At 45.2% G+C, this 18,896-nt stretch overlaps 1 protein-coding gene and 1 long non-coding RNA gene across 29 annotated transcripts in view; one reads left to right on the top strand and one right to left on the bottom strand.

Moving 5' to 3' along the window:
* The window catches only part of LOC123586043 (interferon-activable protein 203-like), a 30,267-nt gene extending 21,301 nt beyond the window's left edge, over nt 1–8,966 (bottom strand). For 12 of the 28 annotated variants that reach the window (XR_006706565.1, XM_045454854.1, XM_045454858.1 and 9 more), the window contains exons 1-4: nt 8,684–8,923; nt 3,932–4,210; nt 2,927–3,045; nt 2,148–2,315 (exon numbers count right to left, since the gene is read on the bottom strand). Coding sequence is in view for 27 of the 28 variants with exons in the window: in XM_045454854.1 (XP_045310810.1) it covers nt 2,148–2,315; nt 2,927–3,045; nt 3,932–4,196 (552 nt within the window). In the remaining variant the exon portion in view is untranslated. Of the gene's footprint in view, nt 1–2,147; nt 2,316–2,926; nt 3,046–3,931; nt 4,211–8,683 lie in introns of all 28 variants that reach the window. The other 16 variants (XM_045454855.1, XM_045454857.1, XM_045454862.1 and 13 more) reach the window with 4 other exon arrangements.
* Nucleotides 8,967–17,703: 8,737 nt separating this feature from the next.
* Nucleotides 17,704–18,850, top strand: LOC123586045. The gene is made up of 2 exons (XR_006706566.1): nt 17,704–17,958; nt 18,169–18,850. It is a non-coding gene; the product is annotated as an uncharacterized LOC123586045 (long non-coding RNA).
* The last annotated feature ends 46 nt before the right edge of the window (nt 18,851–18,896 follow it).

The raw sequence follows: 18,896 nt of genomic DNA, 5'->3' as shown, positions 1-18,896 counted from the left end.
GAGATTTTGGTCGGCTCTGATCTACCGATGCCTCATGTTGTATGTGGGTCCCTCCTGATGGCGTGGGAAATATTTCCCTAAAGTAGCCTCTCTATTTGCCTCTGCCATAGGTAGCAATTTATCTCAAGACAACCTTATCTTGATATTCCCTCAAAATCAGTGACACTGAAAGCTTCTGTCATAGCAGTAAGATTTAGATATTGAAAATATTTTTTCAAGTTTATTTCTTCATTTTAAGTGCAAGAGAATGAGAATGCAAACAGAGAGAGAGAGAACAGAGAGAGAGAGAGAGAGAGAGAGAATGTGTGGGGTAGGGGGTGCAGAGAGATGGGGAGAGAGTGAATCTCAAGTTGACTCTTCCTCTCAGCCCAGAGCCCAGTGTAGGGCTTGATCTCAGAAGCTGTGAGGTCATGATCTGAGCAGAGATCAGGAGTTGGATGTTCTACCGATTGAGCCACCGAGGCAACCCTAGATGCTGAATACATTATTTTTGACTGGATGCAATGAAAAAATAATAATTGATTTTTTTCCCTCTCCAGATTTTTCACTTATTCACCCTGTCTAGTTCTTGAAACATGATATTTTGAGCTGTTTGCTTCTGGAAACACAGGAATCAAAGGTAATATTTGCCTGCATCTGGTTTTGGGGAAACAAAAGGAACAGAACCCACACCTGAAGAAAATCGGTGGGAGACCCTGTGATGAATCAGAGCAAGGCTTTCCTGCTCATCTAATGAGACACAGATGGATGGTGGACCCATTTTTTGCGAGCTTCCTGTGCAGGTGGCTGGACCCCGTGGAACAACCGACCGCATGATGTGTTTATGGGAAGAGGCTGAGTCGGCAGATGAGCCTTCCCGGGGTCCCTGTTCTCTAAGACGTTTAAGGGCAGTGTGAGGATTCTCCCAGAATGGAAATGGCTGTGTCCCATATATAAGCAGGTGGGGACTGAGAAACTGTCCTTTCCAAGCCAGGATGCAGGGTCAAAGCAGAGTTATCTTGAGATGTGCACATATGTCATCGTCCTAGCAGAGACACAGCGGCTGAGTTTTCATGACTGGAGAAGGACACATCCGCGGCCATCTGGGCCTGGGATCCAACAGGCACAGGTAGCTAGCTCCATCCCATGCATAAATCCTGGGGACACTGGGTAGGGATGATGAGTTTTGGTGCTGACAACAGTAGGATCCACAAGACACAACTTGAGAAAGATGTCTTTAGGGAGTTTGTCCTCAAGTGCTATGTGTGTGTTGGGGCCAGGGTACAGCCTGGGTCAGAGGGCAGCTTGGGGCTTGGGTGACAAACTACATTAGAGAATAGTGATTCAAGTGTTGCCTGGCTCATTCCTCAGGTGGGTATTCCTGTGGTATTTGCCACAGAATGGACATTACATCTCCCGAGTGTAGGCAGCCACCGTGGTCATGTCAGGGTGGGACAGAGGTCCGCTAGGAGGGAGGGGATACACACGTGTGCACTCACTTCTCCACCTCACCTGGTCTTTCCCTATAATCTGAGGTTATGGTCCCACAAAAGGAGAACTTACACTCATTAGAGTGGTGATAAATGCTGGAAAAAAATCAAAGGACCCATGACAGCCAGCAGTGGGAAGATGTGATGTGTTGTTGGGGGCACATCAGTGAGGACTTGCCGGGGTGAAGGGAGTCAGGCTGGGGTCCGAAGGTGGGTGTATCTGGGCCAGTGGAAAGACAAGCGTCATGAATTCGAAACCATCGAGATAGCTTATGTTTACACACGTGACGTGGGAGGGAGCCCCGAATGCTGGAAATGAATCCAGATGTATGGTCAATAAGCCAAGGGGAAAGGGACAAAAGGAGACAGGAATGCAGGGTATAAACACCCTCCCATGTTCATCGTTAATGGTCCGGCCACCCCCTACCCCTACCCCTGCACCAAGTCGGTAACCCACTTGAGATTCGGAATTATTTCAAAATGCATACTTTCAAGTAGCAAAGGATCTCTACTACACTGAAATTTCACTATCTGCATTTGATAAGCTAATGAGTGATTATTGTTATCTAAAGAAATTGTACATAGTAGGGAGTTACCTAGAAGCCCTTTATAGGTCCTGATGATTCCTGTACTGTGTTGTAGAGAGAGGAACAGGTACGGGGAAGAGCAAGACGGTACCTTGGTCGAGAAACTGCTGCCCGGGGTTGATGGAGGCATCCGAGGAGGCTGAGAGAAACTCGCAGGTGACAGGGCACCTGTGACGGAAGGTTGTCCAAGCTGACCCCATTCTGGTGTTGGGTGTGTCTTGTTAGATTTATTGTTGCTTGTGGTTTTAGTTTTCCTTTTCTGAAAGTAGATCCCAACCCTCTGGGTAATGGTTTGCAGTTCAAGGTAAAACATCATTACTACTGAGCCAATCGGTTTTTTAGTACTAGATTATAAAGATACTAAAACTTCTGTTCAGGAAACAGGGGACCATATGGAGTCCGTCCTCTGAGAGATGATGGGAGGCGTGCAGCCCACAGTGATGGGAGTTTCACACAACAGCTGGGAATCTCCCCTCCTCCCTGTGGCCCGAAGGATGCTACACCAGGACCTGGAAAATCTAGAATCGAATTGTGTCTCTTTGGTGAGCTGCCCTCCTGGTGAGACTTCCCTTTATCCCACATGTAAAGAGGGGTCCTGACTCCACATCTCCTTCCCACGGAGTCATACACACGAGTTATAGTGAACACCGTTCTGAAACATAACGGGTGATGGCCAACTACGGGTGGGTGATTGTTCACTATGGATTTGCTGACTCCAAACCTCATTTTCATTCTGCCCCTGGAATCCCTTTTTTCTTGATTCTTCTATTTGCAGATTGAGAAATGAAGGAAGAGCTAAGTGCCCCCAGGAAGCTAATCAGGGGAAGAGCCATAGGGGAACCTTCTTCAGCGGGACCTTTTGCATCTTACCTTCGACACAAGTGGCCGTGAAGCCTTGTTTGCGGTGGATGTCGATTCGTCAGTGTTGGACGCCTCCTGCTTTCTTTTCTTCACTGGAGCCAGTCCCTGTGTTTTGTACTTGTTCATAACTGAGGCAGCAAAGAGAACATGGTAAATCCAAAGAGGCCCGTCTAGCGCAACTGCATCACGTTCGGCGCTATTTCCTCGGAGCTCTGGCCTGTGGGTCTGAGGTGGCGTTTCTGTCCCCCCTGTGTCCATCAACCAGCCAGCCCGGCTACAGGTGCTGACTCAGTCTCGGGTGGTCTCCTTCCTTCCCCACGGGCACAAGCCCACCCCTCCATCGTCCAGACTCCCGGGAACCTCAGTCAAACCCTCTTCCAACCCATTTATCCTATATTTTCCTTTTAAGAATATTAAGTTTTCAAAATGCCGATGGTGGGTTAACTCCTATGGAAGGTCTATTTGAATTACAGGAAGCAGAGAAAGGAAATCCGATCTAATTAGGGACGTGACAAACTGGTGCTGCTTGACTTTTTAAAATATGTTTTTACCATCCAGTGATTTTATGGGAGCCAATGGTTTCACATCTGCGAGAGAGGAGTTTTTCTTCAAGCACTGCCTCACGTTTGTTGCTAGGGAATAGAGTAACGGTGGGATAAATATTGTGAGGGAGCAGTATACGCACCGTTTGCAGTATTTTTAAGAGTCACAATTTTTTCCTAATTTTGTCGTCACCCTGTAACCATCGTAATGTGGGGGAAGCCTCAGCCTTTGTCGTCAACTCTTTCTGCTTTTTTTCTTTACCCACATCCCCCAAATACACCCTGTAAAATACAGTGCCCCCCTTTGTAGGAAAGGAATTGTTCAACTGTCAACCTGTTGGCACTCGAAGGGCCACCTCATCCGGGCAACTGAGTCGTAAATTGGCAAAGGGATCTCCCTGCTGTGCCGACACCAGGGCTCTGCTGGGCACAGAGGGCGGGCACGTGGACAGTGAGGGCTCCTCTGCATTACCTTTTCTCTTCTCATTTTTAATAGTTTTCACGGTGTCTTCTAGTCCTTCTATGTCTTTGAGCAGCGTCAGGAGTTTGTTCACACAGAGAATCCCCCGGAACTTCTTGTGCATCATGTCAGCAATCTTGACCTTGGTATAGTCTTCTTTCATTTTTGGAGTCAGTCCCAAATCAGAGTCCAGCAGGGACTTAACCATGCTAAACTGGTCGTCGTTGAGGGGCTGAAGCCCTTTCAGCAGAAGAATTCTCTTGCATTCTGTCTCCATCTCTCAAGGTCTGTTTAAGCAGGAGAAAAATACCATAGGGCGTTACATTCTCATCGGAACGATTTAAAAGCCTGGTTGTGTCTATGTGGGTGAGTGGCCCATGTCAAGGTGTTGTCCTTGAGTGTGTGTGACAAAGACCAGGTGCATCACTGTGCAAAATGGGTTGAGATCTGCTGCATTCAGAACTTCTTTTTTAAAAAAAAAATTTTTTTTAATGTTTATTTATTTTTGAGACCATGTGAGAAACAGAGTGCAAGCAGCGGAGGGGCAGACAGAGGGAGACACAGAATTTGAAGCAGGCTCCAGGCGCCGAGCCGTCAGCCCAGAGCCTGACGCGGGGCTCGAACCCACAAACTATGAGATCATGACCTGAGCCGAAGTTGGACACTTAATCTACGGAGTCACCCAGGCGCCTGCATTCAGAACTCCTGAGAAAGTCTTTTCATTTAATGACGACAGTTGTGTCGGGTCAGGGCAGGTGTGGTGGCGGGAGGTCTGGAAAGAGGTAGTGTTTTCTGTGCGTGGAGTGTGGGCTGTACGGTGTCACAGGGCACCTGCTCCCGGAGACCATCCCCTACTGGGGCTGCGGTGTCTCCCTGGATGTCTGCTCGCTGGCTCCTGACCCTGTTACCCTCTCTGATGGCCGAGTGGACCGCAGTCTCTCACCCTCCGTGACTGTCCCCGCTACCGGGGCGCTCGCTTCCACACCAGGGACCCGCCCACGTCCACCTGCCTTCCTCTAGCCAGTCCTTCTAGCGTCCCCTCTCCCTGGGGCTTGGGCATGTCCTCTGTGTCCTCTGCGCCCTTGTCCCCTGCTGGCCTTCTACCTGCTTCCTCGTGCACAATCACAGCATTTTTTTTCTGGGACCATTTAGTAGTCCTCTCACTGGGTTCTACACTCCGGCTAGAGCAGGAACACTGCACTCTTTTGGCGCAATTATTTAGCAGTTCCTTGATTTTACCCTTCTAGGCTGAATTCCTCTGAACAGTTCTTTTGGAAAGCCAGATGTCCCTCTCTCCAGCCATGGCTCTGTCCCACTTGACAGCCGCCAAGAATTCCCCGGTTTGTTTTTGAAATTTTTCTTGCTCCCCACCCTAGCTTGGAGAGCCTTGAATAATCTGCATCTTTTTTTTTTTTTTTACATCTATGCCTTTTGTAATTCTTGTGGCTTATGCTCCAGAAATATACAACCCATCTCGCCTCTTCATGCATCAGGACTTTGCTAATTCCCTCCCTGCTGCCTAACAAGCGGCTCTCACCTTTCTTCCTCCGACTGACTCCTCGGAGCCTTCAGGACTCCGCTGAGGCTTTGTCTTCCAAAAGCCACCAGAGTCCCCCTGTTGGACCGAGGGTCCCGCCTCTGGGCCCCTTTAGCACCTCTCGTACTTCCTCTATGGTACTCAGTACATGGTACGGATTCCACTTTTCTGTTTAAATTCATCAGTTGTTCTTATTCGGGCACCGTGTGTTTGTGTAGCTTCTGTATAATTAGCATGTTCAAATCCCCAGGGCTGTGAATGATTCCTTCCTGCGAGGGTACGAGATCCTCGGATTGGTCAGGCTCATGGATTGAAGGATAAATCCACAAGATGGATTATAGCAGAACTGAAGATCATTAACAACAAAGTAAAAACTCTGAAAGCTTCCAGAAATGAAGAGCAGATTACCTGTAAAGATTCAAGGAGCAGCCTGAATCTGACACTCAGCAGGAAAGCTGTCCACCAACAGTAAAACAGGGTAATTTTCAAATAGTATTTGTTCAAATTCCATATCTGTTTCAAAGCTGAATAGTGTTTAAAATGAAATTTTTGTGTTGTGTGTGGTATATATGAGTGTGACAACATAATTCGTTTGCAAAATAAGATATAATACGATATAAGGTGACAGGAGGCTAGGTCTAATCTTTGTTCATTCCTCTTAAATATGAACGTGCATATTGTATTTCCAAAATATTAGTGTGTTTGATTTTAGAATAACCATCCAGACCCCTCTTGGGTTTCTAGTATTACAGTATTTGTTTTTGTGTCTTGTTTGTTTGTTTCTATTTTTTTAATGTTTGTTTATTTTTGAGAGAGAGGGAGAGAGAGCATGAGCAGGGGAGGGGCAGGGAGAGAAGGGGACAGAGGATCTGAAGCAGGCTCTGTGCTGACAGCGGAGAACCCCATGTGGGGCTCGAACTCATGAACCGTGAGATCATGACCTGAGCCGAAGTCAGACCCCCAACCGACTGAGCCACCCGGATGCCCTCTAATATTACAGTATTCAAAGTAGGTACACTAAATAGCCTTTCTGAAATGCCCCGATTGTGAATTTCGAAACAGATGCAGCCCCAGGGGTATCCTACATAGAGGGAGGGCAGAATAATTTTGAGAGCAGAATTCTAAGCTGGCCAAACTGATATTTAAATGTGGGGGCCTCAGAAACTATTCTCTGATATTCAAGGCCTTGTGGTTTGTACGACAAAGACCTATAAGGAAACGTCTATTGGAAATGATATTCGATAATAAAAATGACACATAGAGCCCAGAACTACTGCAAGCCAGAGCGAGGACTACCTTGGCGAGGTGTGCCTCTGTCTTAAAAGAAATGCAACTTCGACTAAAGACGAGAGAGACAGGAAGCATATCGACACGGTGGGGGAAGGGAGGAAAGTCAATGGGGCCCTTCGCTAATGTCTTTGTCTTAAAGGATCAGATAAAGGTATACGTAAAAACAGAAGCACGAGAAAGGAGCATTCAGAAGTGTCAGAAACGGGAACGAGCGTGGCCGAAGCCAAACTGTACCCCTTAATTATCAGCAGACACAGAAATGGCCCTAACGAGGTAAGTGGAAAGTGTAGTCAAATGGCATTTACACAATCTGCCAATGTATTGTTAAGAAAAGATCACTTAAAGGTGGGGAAATAAAAGACAAATATTTCATCATGCGACGAGCAACCAAGAGAAAACCAGCTTATCTATATTAGTGTAGCTTTAAATAGATCTGGAGACAAAAAAAATATCATCAAAGCACAACACAATGACAAAGCTGACGTCCCAGGGAAATAACACAGTTGTGATTGTGTATTTACTTGCTAATCGAAAATATATATTATTTTTGTTGTGATATCCCTTTAGAATGCTATAAATATTATGTAATTTATTTTATAACATGATTCGCCTATAATAATATAAAAACTATATTTGTAATATTATATCGTATGTTTTTCTCCATACATCCACACACACTTGTATATATCATCGTGTATGTAAATTTGACAGACGTACGGGACGAAAACCTCACAATGGCACGGTTTTTATGCGTGATGATTTTAATGCATCTAGCAATTGCGAAATGAAATTTTAAAAAATCAGTAAAGATTTAGAAAATCCGACCAACGCAATTAATAAACATAATTAACGAGGTTTATCTAACATACCCTAAATTCTGAAATCAGCATGAAAAATCTCACACTCTAACGAGAGCAAATGAAATAGTATTATAACAGGCCGTCCAGAAAGTTGCTCAACAATTCTGCAAGCAGGCAATAGAAATCTATGTATAACTGACTCCCTCCCTCTCCCTTGCATCTTGCCACTAGAAAAAAGTCAGTAATTTTGAGGGAGGCAGAAAGTAATACTAAAAGGAACTGAAATAATGGCTCTGGAGTATAAGATAAAAATTAAACTGTCTGAAAGAGGTAAAGAAGCTATGTTTTTGCATAACTGTGTCTGTGGAAAGGAAATTTTTTCTGCTGTGTGTGTGTGTGTGTGTGTGTGTGTGTGTGTGTGTGTATACGCATGCATGTGAGTTTTCTAAGATTAGGATAATACCATACAATCAACTTTAAATCCAAATGTGTGTTTTACTTCATATTAGGTTATGATACTTTCCTCCTTGTGCTTCTATCTTGACTTTTGCCCAGGACCCTGCCACAGCCACCACGTTTCCTGTGCACTTTCCAGGGAAGGAAACTAAACAGTTTCTCTAAATATAACTCATGGCAGTAGTCACCTAGGGAATAAATTTTAATATCGTCTATAGTCAAAATGTCTCTCCCTTTGTTCAGGCCTCAGATGTGGTAGAATGAGAATGTCTGTTTTTTGCCTGAGCTGTAAAGGATTAGAATCAAGCTACTGTTGGAGAGTCTGGGTGGCTCAATTGGTTAAAGCACGTGACTCTTGATTGCAGCTCAAGTCAGGATCTCACGGTTCATGAGTTTGAGCCCTGCTTTGGGCTCTGACCTGACAGCATGGAGCCTGCTTGGGATTCTCTCTCTCTCCCTCTCTCTCTGCCCTTCCCCTACTCTCACTGTCTCTCTTTCTCTCAAAAATACATACACAAACTTAAAAAAAAATAGAACGAAGCTACTGTTTTCATTTTTCTGACTGTAGTTGATAACCAGCACAACCCCCCCCCCCCATTCTTTATAACCGAAGCCCCCTGGATGTTTCCTGCTCAGCCAATAGGTGACCACATCTCTTGACAGAAAGCCCACGGTTCTCACCTTGCTGAAATTCCCCACAAGTCCAGATCTTGAGGTCTTCTTCAGAAATGCAGGGATCACTGCTTATTTTGTTTGAGGAGAAAGATCAATTAGGAAAGCCCTTAGAGACTGAACTGCAAGCTATTATAATCTCCTGAAGGGCGCAGGAAAAAGAAGTGTTTTGAAAGATAGCAAGCAGAAATGGCAGTGTGTGGAGTCACAATTTGACTGGTTTTGGTTTCCTCTCACTGTGCTGTCCCCCAGAGGGAGGTTATGAAACCATCCCGAGACTCCTCCCTCCCCTGTTCTTAGCTTTCGATTTCATTAGTCAGAGAAAATAAACAGCTTCCTTCCTGTAAACACTGAGTCAAGATGAAAAATCAGAGCAAAAATATAATTAAGGGTTTTTGTTACAAATGTCAGGAGAGGGAAGGAGTGCCAACGTTAGAACTTTGTTGTCCCGCAGACTTACGTGAGGGTCCTTAGAAATTATATTCCCTCCAAAAATGTTCAAATGTAGGAGAAGTAAGATGAATCACTGGGCCACTTATCCCTCACTTCCTGTTTTCAGAGTTCTAGAGTTCTAGGATGAAATGTTGAAAGAGGCATCTATCTCTACTGCGCACTTGACTGGACATCCTGCATATATGTACAGACAAGTCTGCTATGAAATCATTCTGGGTTTAAATAGTGCCTGAAGCAGTCACCCCGTTAGTAAGTGAGGTACTTGGAGGTAGAAGGTACCACAGAGGTAGAAGGTCATTAATATGTGAATCTTTCCTTAGATATATAGCAAGGAAGTTGCCCTCTCAACTATGACTAGGCTACTTTGCCTCACTGATTAAGTTAATGGTTACTCAAACTTTCTGCATTATTCACGCATAAACATAGCTGGGTAGCAAGTTCATATCATGACAGTGTTGAAGTCTTTGCAAATTCTGGATGAACACTGAGCCTCTGGACGGAGATGGGCCTGATTCACCTTTTGTTCCGCAATGGTTTGTTGTTGTTGTTGTTGTTCCCATGAAGGACAGCGGATGCATTCCAGAGTATCGGAAACTCTGAGATATCAAATAAATGGTACCAATCAACTGACATTATGGCTGTAACTCACCAGGTGATCTGCAGGTGGGATGACACCAGGACTGGGATCCCAAAGGACAGATGGTGTTGGTGATGATCTGAGGATATCTAAAGAGAAGAAAGCTGATTATTTTAATCCAGACCATAGTCGTGGAGTGGCTAGCTGAAGTCGAGATTTGAGACCATCTGAAAACACCACCAAAGCATGAGTAAGTCATGGGAAGGCGAGGGGGATCTGGAGGTGTCCATAAACACCTGGGAGTGTTCATTGCTTCCTTTCAAGGGTTTAGGTTGCTGTTTCATGCGGCATGGAGCTGGCCTTAAGGTAAGAGGTGGAGGGGAACATTAGGGAGGTCAGAGAGGGCCCCATCCCAGAGATCAGAGGGTAGAGAACATATGGGAAGAATGACCATATCAGGACATTTTCCTGCTCCTTTTCTTTGCAATCAGGTGATGTAATGTCCCTGATTGGGACTCCTGCACATAACACACAGATTCCTGTCATCAATAAGGACAGTTTCCTGCAGTGCTCCATAATTCATACAGTGAAGCTGGAATTTTAATAGCTGAAACAAAGGAATGCTAAAAACATGTATTTCCTCCTGGCTCACAGGCAGTAGCCAGACATTTGGTGGCTTGTGCGGTGATGCAGAAAGCTCACTAGTACAACATCCAAGAAACCTCGATACGGAGAAAAGTGGATAAATTTACGCCGAGTTTTTATTGTCTCAAGTATTAATTCACATGGTCAAAATCCCCAGGACAAGTCCCCACTGGATTGACGTTCCGTGGGCCAAAGCTAACACACTGGTTTTTGTGAATACAGTTTTATTGGGACACAGAGATACTCACTTATTTACGCATTGTCTACATCTGAATTCCTGGTGCCACTGAAGAGCCGATGAGCGACACGGTCCAGGTTCTCACTATATGGCTCTTGAAAGAAAAAAAGCTCGTCAACCTGTGCCCTTAGCCATCAGGCTGAGAGAGAGCAGAGAGAATCTACAGGGAAAAGCAGGAGTGAGGAGGAAAACAATCACATCAAGAAACCACAGTCAGACCTTTTCAAATCCACAGTAGGACCGCGGAGAAAAGCTTGGTGATGAAGTCTGTGTCTCAGAGAAAGAAACAGAAAGGGAGGGTTGGGGACTGAACTGTGTTCTCCCAGATTCACATGTTGAAGCCTTACCCACTCCCGCGACTGTATTTGGAAGGAGATAGAGCCTCTAAGGAGGTGAATAAGTTAAAATGATGTCATAAGGGAGGGGCATTAATCCAACGTGACTGGAGCTTTTCTAAAAAGAGGAGGTTTTAACACACGCGGAGACCAGGGATGCGTCCACACAGATGAAAAGTATGTGAGGACACGGCAAGGAAGTGGCCACCTGCAAGCTGGGACAGAGGCTTCAGGAAAAAGCAAATCTTTTGAGGCTTTGATCTGGGACTTCTAGCTTCCAGAATTGTGAGAAAATAGATTTCTGTTGTGTCAGCCGCCACCCCCCCCAACCCTGCCCCCAGTCTGTGGTAGTTTGTTATAGGAACTCTAGCAAAGGAATACAGGGAAGAGTGGCAAAATTCTTCTCCAACAGCTTATCCTGGGGGCGGGGGGTGGGTAGAAAGCTCGCTAGTGTGGGAGCCTCAGCTCGCTCAATAGATGAATTGACAGAACCACCCCTGCCACCCCGCTTCCCTGAACAGCATGCTTTCTCAGGGAAGTTGATTTCTCTTTCAAAGGAAATGCAAAGTGTGATGGAGGTTTCTATGCGGAATCAGTCTTGTATCCCTGAGATAAAGCAACGGTTCCAGGATGCATCATCACTTACCACATTTTGAGAGATTCAATTTTGAGGTATGTGAAAAAGTACTTTTACATTTATTTTCAGGAGAGGCATTGGCCTTTATTTCTCCTTTTGCTTGGTCTTTATCTGATTTTGGTACGACATCAGTGTTGGCACTCCTAAAAGCGTGCACGTGACGTCACTAATGCTTCCTCCTTAGATGTTTGATAGAATTCATCAAGTGTGTATTCCGGGAGCTTTTATTGTGGAAAGGTTTTTGTTACAACTGAATCTCCTTGCGTAGATATAGCGAGCGACATTCAGATGTTCTTTTTCTTTATGAGAGTTTTGGTAAGTTGTGTTCTCCAGGAATTTTGTCCATTGGATCTAAGTAACCGAAGTTACTGGCCTAAAGTGGTTCATAATATGCTTTTTGTGCTCTTTTAAATTTCTGTAGGCTCTGCAGTGTCCCCTTATGTTCCAGAAATTGGGCATTTCCACTGTCTCTCTATTGCCCTTATGTAGTCCCGCTAGACAGGTTTGTCTCTGAGGACAGGGACACAGGAAAGCCCAAGGCCCAGGGGGAATGGAAGGAGACCAGAGGGCTTGAAGCCTCTAGCAAATGCAGCGAGAATGAACATTAAACACTGCCCGACACTAAAGGTGTGTTTACCCCATTCCTATCACCTGACAAAACATGCCATGCTTTCGACAAACCATTATGGGGCATGTCTAAAGACAAGGACAAACAGTCTGAAGAGACAAGACTGGCATCTGAGCCAGACTCAGATATGACATAGATGTTGAAGTTAGCATACAGGGAATCTAAAGTGTCTCTGGTTAATATGGTAAGGGCTTGTGTTAGTTTCTAGAAACGCCACGAGAAAAATCCCACACATTGGTGGCTTAAATAACCGTACTTGATTTTCTCTGGGTTCTGGAGGCTGGAGTCCAAGATCAAGGAAGCAGCAGGGCTGGTTTTCTCAGAGGACTCTCTCTTTAATATGCAGACGGACACCTTCTTCACACAACTGTCCCCCTGTCCTCCTCCTGATGTCTCTGTGTGTCCACGTTTCCCCTACACATAAGAAAACCCATCAGACTGGATCAGGAACCAGCCATATGATCTCGTTAGCCTGAATCACCTCTTTAAAAGGGTCTATCTACAAATATAGTCACATTCTACTCTACTGCCTGTTAGGGCTCCAGCATACGAATTTGGTGCGGGGGACACAAGTGAGCCTGTAGCAGGGCTTTGGCAAAAAAAAGTAAAAAGCATGCCCCGAATGGTACTCTAAGCAGAAAGACAGAACCTCTAAGAAAGAATCAAAAGGAATTTTAAGAAATAAAATTGTTGAAGAGCGCCTGGGTGGCTCAGGACATTAAGCACCTGACTTCGGCTCTAGTCATGATCGTGTGCCGTTTGGTAGTTTGAGCCCCCACATCAGGCTCTGCACTGACAGCTCAGAGCCTGGAGCCTGCTTCATGTTCTGTGTCTCCTTCTCTCCCTGCCTCTCCCCTGCTCTCTCGCGGTCACCCCAAAATAAATAAACATTAAACAACATTTTTAAAAAAACTTTAAAAAGAAATAAAAATGTTGTGACACAAAAGATAGGTATTCAGTAAGTGAACACAACCAAGGAAAGGATCGGCGAGGATAGGTCAATAGAAGAAACTACTTACACTGAAATGCAGAGAAAGAGAGAAAGAAAAACCAGAATAGCCACCATCAGTGGCATCATAGCATAAGACACAGCATATGATGCATCTTAGAAATCCGAAAGGTAAAGAAAAAGGCAGAAAACGTATTGGAAGGAATAATGACAAAGAAGACGCCAAGATTAATGACAGACACAGAACCACAGAGACAAGAAGTTCAGACAATGTCAAACACGGTAAATATCAAAAACTTACCTCAAGGAATATCATTTTCAAATTGCGGAAAACAAAAGACAAAGAGAAAATCTTGAAAGAAGTCAAAGGAAAATACAACACCCTGTCTACAGAGGAACAAAGATAAGAATGCTGGGGCCTTCTTGTCAGAGACGGTGCAAGAAGAGGGTGAGGCGACATATTTAAAACGTTGAAGAAAGGGGCGCCTGGGTGGCGCAGTCGGTGAAGCGTCCGACTTCAGCCAGGTCACGATCTCGCGGTCCGTGAGTTCGAGCCCCGCGTCGGGCTCTGGGCTGATGGCTCAGAGCCTGGAGCCTGTTTCTGATTCTGTGTCTCCCTCTCTCTCTGCCCGTCCCCCGTTCATGCTCTGTCTCTCTCTGTCCCAAAAAATAAATAAACGTTGAAAAATTAAAAAATAAAATAAAATAAAACGTTGAAGAAAAAGCCTATCAGTCTAGAATTCTATATTCACGGATACTATCCCTCAAAAGTGAACGAGAAAGGCTTGCTTAACCAAACAAAAAGTGAGGGGATTTGTTGTCAGCAGACCTGCCCTGTGGGAAATGTTAAAAGTTCTTCAGGGAGGAGGAAAATGATACAGGTCAGAAATTCAGACCTACATGAGGAACGGAAGCGCATCAGAGAGGAATAAATAATGACAGCATGCTTTGCATTTCGGATTGTTTTGAGTTTATTTTGAGAAAGACACAGAGAGCAAGTGGAGGAGGGGCAGAGAGAGAAGGAGAGAGAGAATCTGCAGGCAGATTTAGGTTGCTTAAAAACCTGTCTGTACACTCTCAACTCCTGAAAATTTTATGAGTATAGTTGAAATGCTAAGAGAGGAAGAAAAATCAAACGATATAAAATGCTTAGTTAAAACCAGGGGAGGCAGTGGGGCGCCTGGGTGGCTCAGTCTGTTGAGTGTCTGACTCTTGATCTTTGGCTCAGGTCTTGACCTCATGGTGCGTGAGATCCAGTCCTGCATTGGGCTCTTTGCTGACAGTATGCGTCTCTCTCCCTCTCTCTCTCTCGAAATAAATAAATAAGCTTCAAAAAACCAGAAGGGAAGGAGACAAAAAGACAGGGGAAAGAAACAAAGAACGAATACAAAGAATAGAAGACAGTTAGAAACATGGTAGTTACCAATCTAACTTTGTCAAAAATCACTTTAAGTGTCCAGTGGTCTAAATACATGAAATAAATGAGATGGATTCAAGCAAAACAACCCAATTCTACATTTTCTGCAAGAAATCTACTTTTTTTTTTAATGTTTATTTATTTTGAGAAAGAGAGAGAGAGTAGGGGAGGGGCAGAGAGGGGTCGAGAACAGAATCCCAAGCAGGCTCCACACCATCAGTGTGGAGCCCGATATGGTGCTCGAACTCACAAACCATGAGATCATGACTCCAGCTAGGCTGGAGATTAAGTGACACAAAATAATTGCAAAGCACCAGGAAGCGAGTATGTGATCAAGAAATCGATTGTAAACGTCCGGTTTTGGATACCTCCTTCCTGCCATTGAACTCCACGGTACGTGAATGATTCTTCAGCGCTTGCCTGAAGCGAGCGGGTCTCTGCCCGAGGCAACTTCCCGCTGGAATCCACGCAGGGGCAGCATGAGAGCCAGGAAACATGGCTGGAGAGCCACCAAGCTGTTGGGCCTTGAGTAAAGGAGCTCAACCAAGCAAGCCGCATCACACGGGGCTAGAACCACACGCAACACGTACGTGTCTTCCTGCAGATTGCCCGGAGGTGACTTATTTAGCGGAACAATTAGGCGTTATGCCCGCTCAGGGGCACCAGTTCTGAATCGACTCCCATCCTTCTGAGCTACAGCAATTCTTTCCTAGGAAAACAGGGCTTAGCAACTGCAGCGCAGAGAATTTCTGTGCTGACGTGCGCCCTCAGCAGGGTTTCTCTGAGCAGGGCACAGCCCGTTCAACATGCCTGTTCTTGACCCCAGCCTTCCTTTGTCAAGGTGGCACCCAAAGCATAAATGCAAATATTGCTTGGGGCCTGTGTGCTCCAACCTGATCTGCAAGTTACACACGATTTACTTTTAAGCATCACACCAATAAATTAGACTCCTGTTATAGCACTCCTTTGGAACAAAATGTCTATTATTTTTTCCAAATTATAAAAACTTATATATACATGCAAAATATGGCATTAAAATTGCACATAAAAGTATTAAAAAAAATAAAAAGTACCTATTAATACTCTATCTCTTAGAATTGATAGCCGGTATATATATCTCCAAAATTCAATAATATTATATACTGTATATTATATATATGTAATATATAGATAGATACTTTTAAAAATATGTGTATATCTATCTCTCTCTATATTTTTGTTGTGCTTATATTTTATCTCCATAAACATCATTAATGGCATCCAGGTTTTTGAAGGACACCCTAGTGAGTGTGGTTTCCGTGTACAAGTAAGGATTGAGTGGTTGTTTCTTGCTCTTCCTGGGCTTGATGACCTTGAAGAAGAAAGAGGTGAATAGAGGACACTTGAGTTGCAGCTGATTTTACCTTTCTCCTTGCACTGACGTGGTCTCCCAGCCACCAGCCACCTCCCCATGAGCACTCTATTGTCACTGCCATCTCACATGTGAGATTACTGAAGCTCATAGGGTTTAAGTCTTCCTCAAGACCACAAACTTAGTGAGAGAGCCCTTAAAACCCAGCCTTGATGACCTCTAAAACATGAGCATTTGGTGGGCATACAATGCTTCCAGCCCCAAAGTTGCAATTGTTACAAGGGCTGCAAGTTGTTCCGAAAACAATTCACAGTCCAATGATCTGGTTCTTTTCCTTTTTTGATTTTCCTTAGCTCGGTTTCTGCAAGTCTAAAGAGGAAGATGTGCTTGACGTGGCTCACAGATATTTTAATCATTCCACCCACAGGGATTTCCAGTAGCCACCTCCTACCTCTCTGTCAATAGGTGGCATTATATGAATTAGATTACTGAACGCCAGATGGTAACTCAGTGGCAAATTAACCTCAAAATACGAATGTTAGAGAAAGGCTTTCATTAGTGATATTGAAGGTAATCGATATAATATGAGATTGCTCACACGTGGTATAAAAATCAATGTAATGGCAATGCCCTTGAATTGTGTTGACTATAGTTGACACAGCTAAAGGATTCTGTCTGTTGGATGCAGACTGCAAGGACCCCAGAATCTTTTCTCTGAAATTTTGGCTTCTAGCAAATTCCTCCAACAAGGTGATGATAAGATCGCACCAAAGATTGGGGAGCTATTATTTCCTGATAACTGAAGATCAGAGGACAGAACTAATTTGAGCATTTGGTTAATGGGCAATATATAGTTAATGAATGTCCGTGAGTGTGGAAGTTTCTGTTCTGAGACTTTTTCTTTATAACCTGGGAGGACTGTCAACTAAATAATACCCTTGAGAATTCTGTCTGCCCCAGTAGCTCAGGCCACTTTTAATCTCAAGTAGAGCAGGACCCATCTCAGAACAATGAAGTTTCAATCATGTGGTCCTTTGACACCTCGGAGGGAAGTATTCGATAATGGGGGGGTGGGTGAGAGCGGAGGAGAAGGTGAGTGCATCTGAAAACGTGCTATTATTGCTGAGAAAACGGCAGAGTTAAGATTCTGTTTTCATTTTCATTTTTTTAATGTTTATTTCTTTTTGAGACGGAAGGAGACAGAGTGCAAGTGGGGGAGGGGCAGAGAGAGAGAGGGAGACACAGAATCCGAAGCAGGCTTCAGGCTCCGAGCCGTCGGCACAGAGCCCGACGCGGGGCTCGAACTCACGGACAGCGAGATCATGACCTGAGCCGAAGTCGGACCCTCCACCGACTGAGCCACCCAGGCGCCCCCGAAATGTTTTTTTACTTGACCACCAGACGTGAGGTTAGATAAAAAAAATTTTCTAATACTTAGGAAATTCTCAAACCTACGTTGAAATCTTTACATTCTTCTGGAGTGCATGACATGTGCTTGTATACCAGGCTCTGTAGAAAGACTAAAGCATTTCACAAGGTAGGTAACCGATTAGACTCCAGCCCTTCCTTCCTAGAAACGTTCATCACCAAATTTGCCTGAGCCTTTGATGAAGGCGGGGAGAGGGACCAGGAAAGCCTGGGATGCAGTCGTGTCCCCATGGTGGCACAGACCTAGGACACTTAGGGATGTGCTAAGGTGCCCTGTACCCTTGGAGTGCCCTTGTGACCCTGAGAAATGTTCTACTCCCTGTGTGTGTGTGTCCTCATGTTTCGTGAGGTGGGGCTAATACCATAGAATACGGTTCTATGTCCAGATGCGTGTTGTTTTTATCTTTTTATTATCATTGCATAATGCTTTTTTCCTCCCACTGTCCTGTCTCCTACCCAGGCCGCCACCACAGCCACCAAGCTTCCAGGCAAGAAAGCCAAAGCCTTCGTCTAACTATACTCCTGTTGTAAACGCCCCCCCGAGTGAATTTTAGAGGCTGCAACAGTCAAATGCTGTGTTCAGGCCTCAGTTTTAGGAGAATACAAGATGTCTACTCTCTGCCCAGGTAAGTGAAGTATTAGAGGCCACTGAGGGTTTCAGGTTTCTTAGCACAGTTGATTCCGGCTTCCCTTCCCCATCCTCGCACCCCCACCTCGCACTCGGCTGATTCCACATGAGGCTTGGTTTGGGCCTTGTTAGGATGCATCTAGAGCTGTCCTCAGTCCACTCGTTGTCCCATATTGACTCCTAACGTGCAGCCTCCCTGCTTCGTCAGGGTGTTGTCCAGGTCGGGAAGATGCGTCTCTATTTCAGCAGCCTCCACCTTGCCAGCTCCCTGCGCTCTCTCGCACTTCTGCCCTGCGCTCGACCCCCGGCAGCTGGAGGCCTCACTGGTCTCACCCCCAAGTGCGAGCCAGGACTCAGCCAGTGAATGCCCGCCCCCCCCCCCCCCATCACTCTCTTCTCTCTACGTTCCCGCTATTGAGATGCCATGAAAACTGATGTTTACCGTCCTGGGCAGTGCGGCTGCCAGGCTCTGCACGGACACCTGCTCCCTAGGCGCCGTCCGGAAACCCTCCCAGGGGAGACCCGGGCGACTGTGGAACCTGCCTGCGGAGTCTGCTTTCTGGCAGGGATCCTACCCTTGTGCTGCCTATTGTTCAAAGCCTGAAACTGTCATGTCCTGATTGCCTCATAGCACGGCCTATGGGGGGAGGCTACTCTGCTCTCTCCGGAAACGGAAGTCACCCGGTATGTTTCAAATACTGACTTTAGAGATTTCATCTCGTTAAGTGTTATTTCCCATCATTTGGAGTAGATTTCATTCTCTATTCGTGACTCTTTGCTCTTGACATGTCCCTCCATGGGTAACACGGTTCAGGAATCTGCACATTTGAGATATGACAATAGGAAAATACAGTTGAAGAATAAATCATGCGATGTACCAGTAAATCAGAGGATGGGACTAAATATTTCATAGCACTAAGGGTAGGGATCCTTCCT

The sequence above is a fragment of the Leopardus geoffroyi genome, chromosome C3 (genome assembly GCF_018350155.1).
Source record: "Leopardus geoffroyi isolate Oge1 chromosome C3, O.geoffroyi_Oge1_pat1.0, whole genome shotgun sequence".
NCBI lineage: Eukaryota > Metazoa > Chordata > Mammalia > Carnivora > Felidae > Leopardus > Leopardus geoffroyi.
The sequence above is the reverse complement of the archived record's forward strand: the minus strand, read 5'-3'. Positions and strand labels throughout refer to the sequence as shown.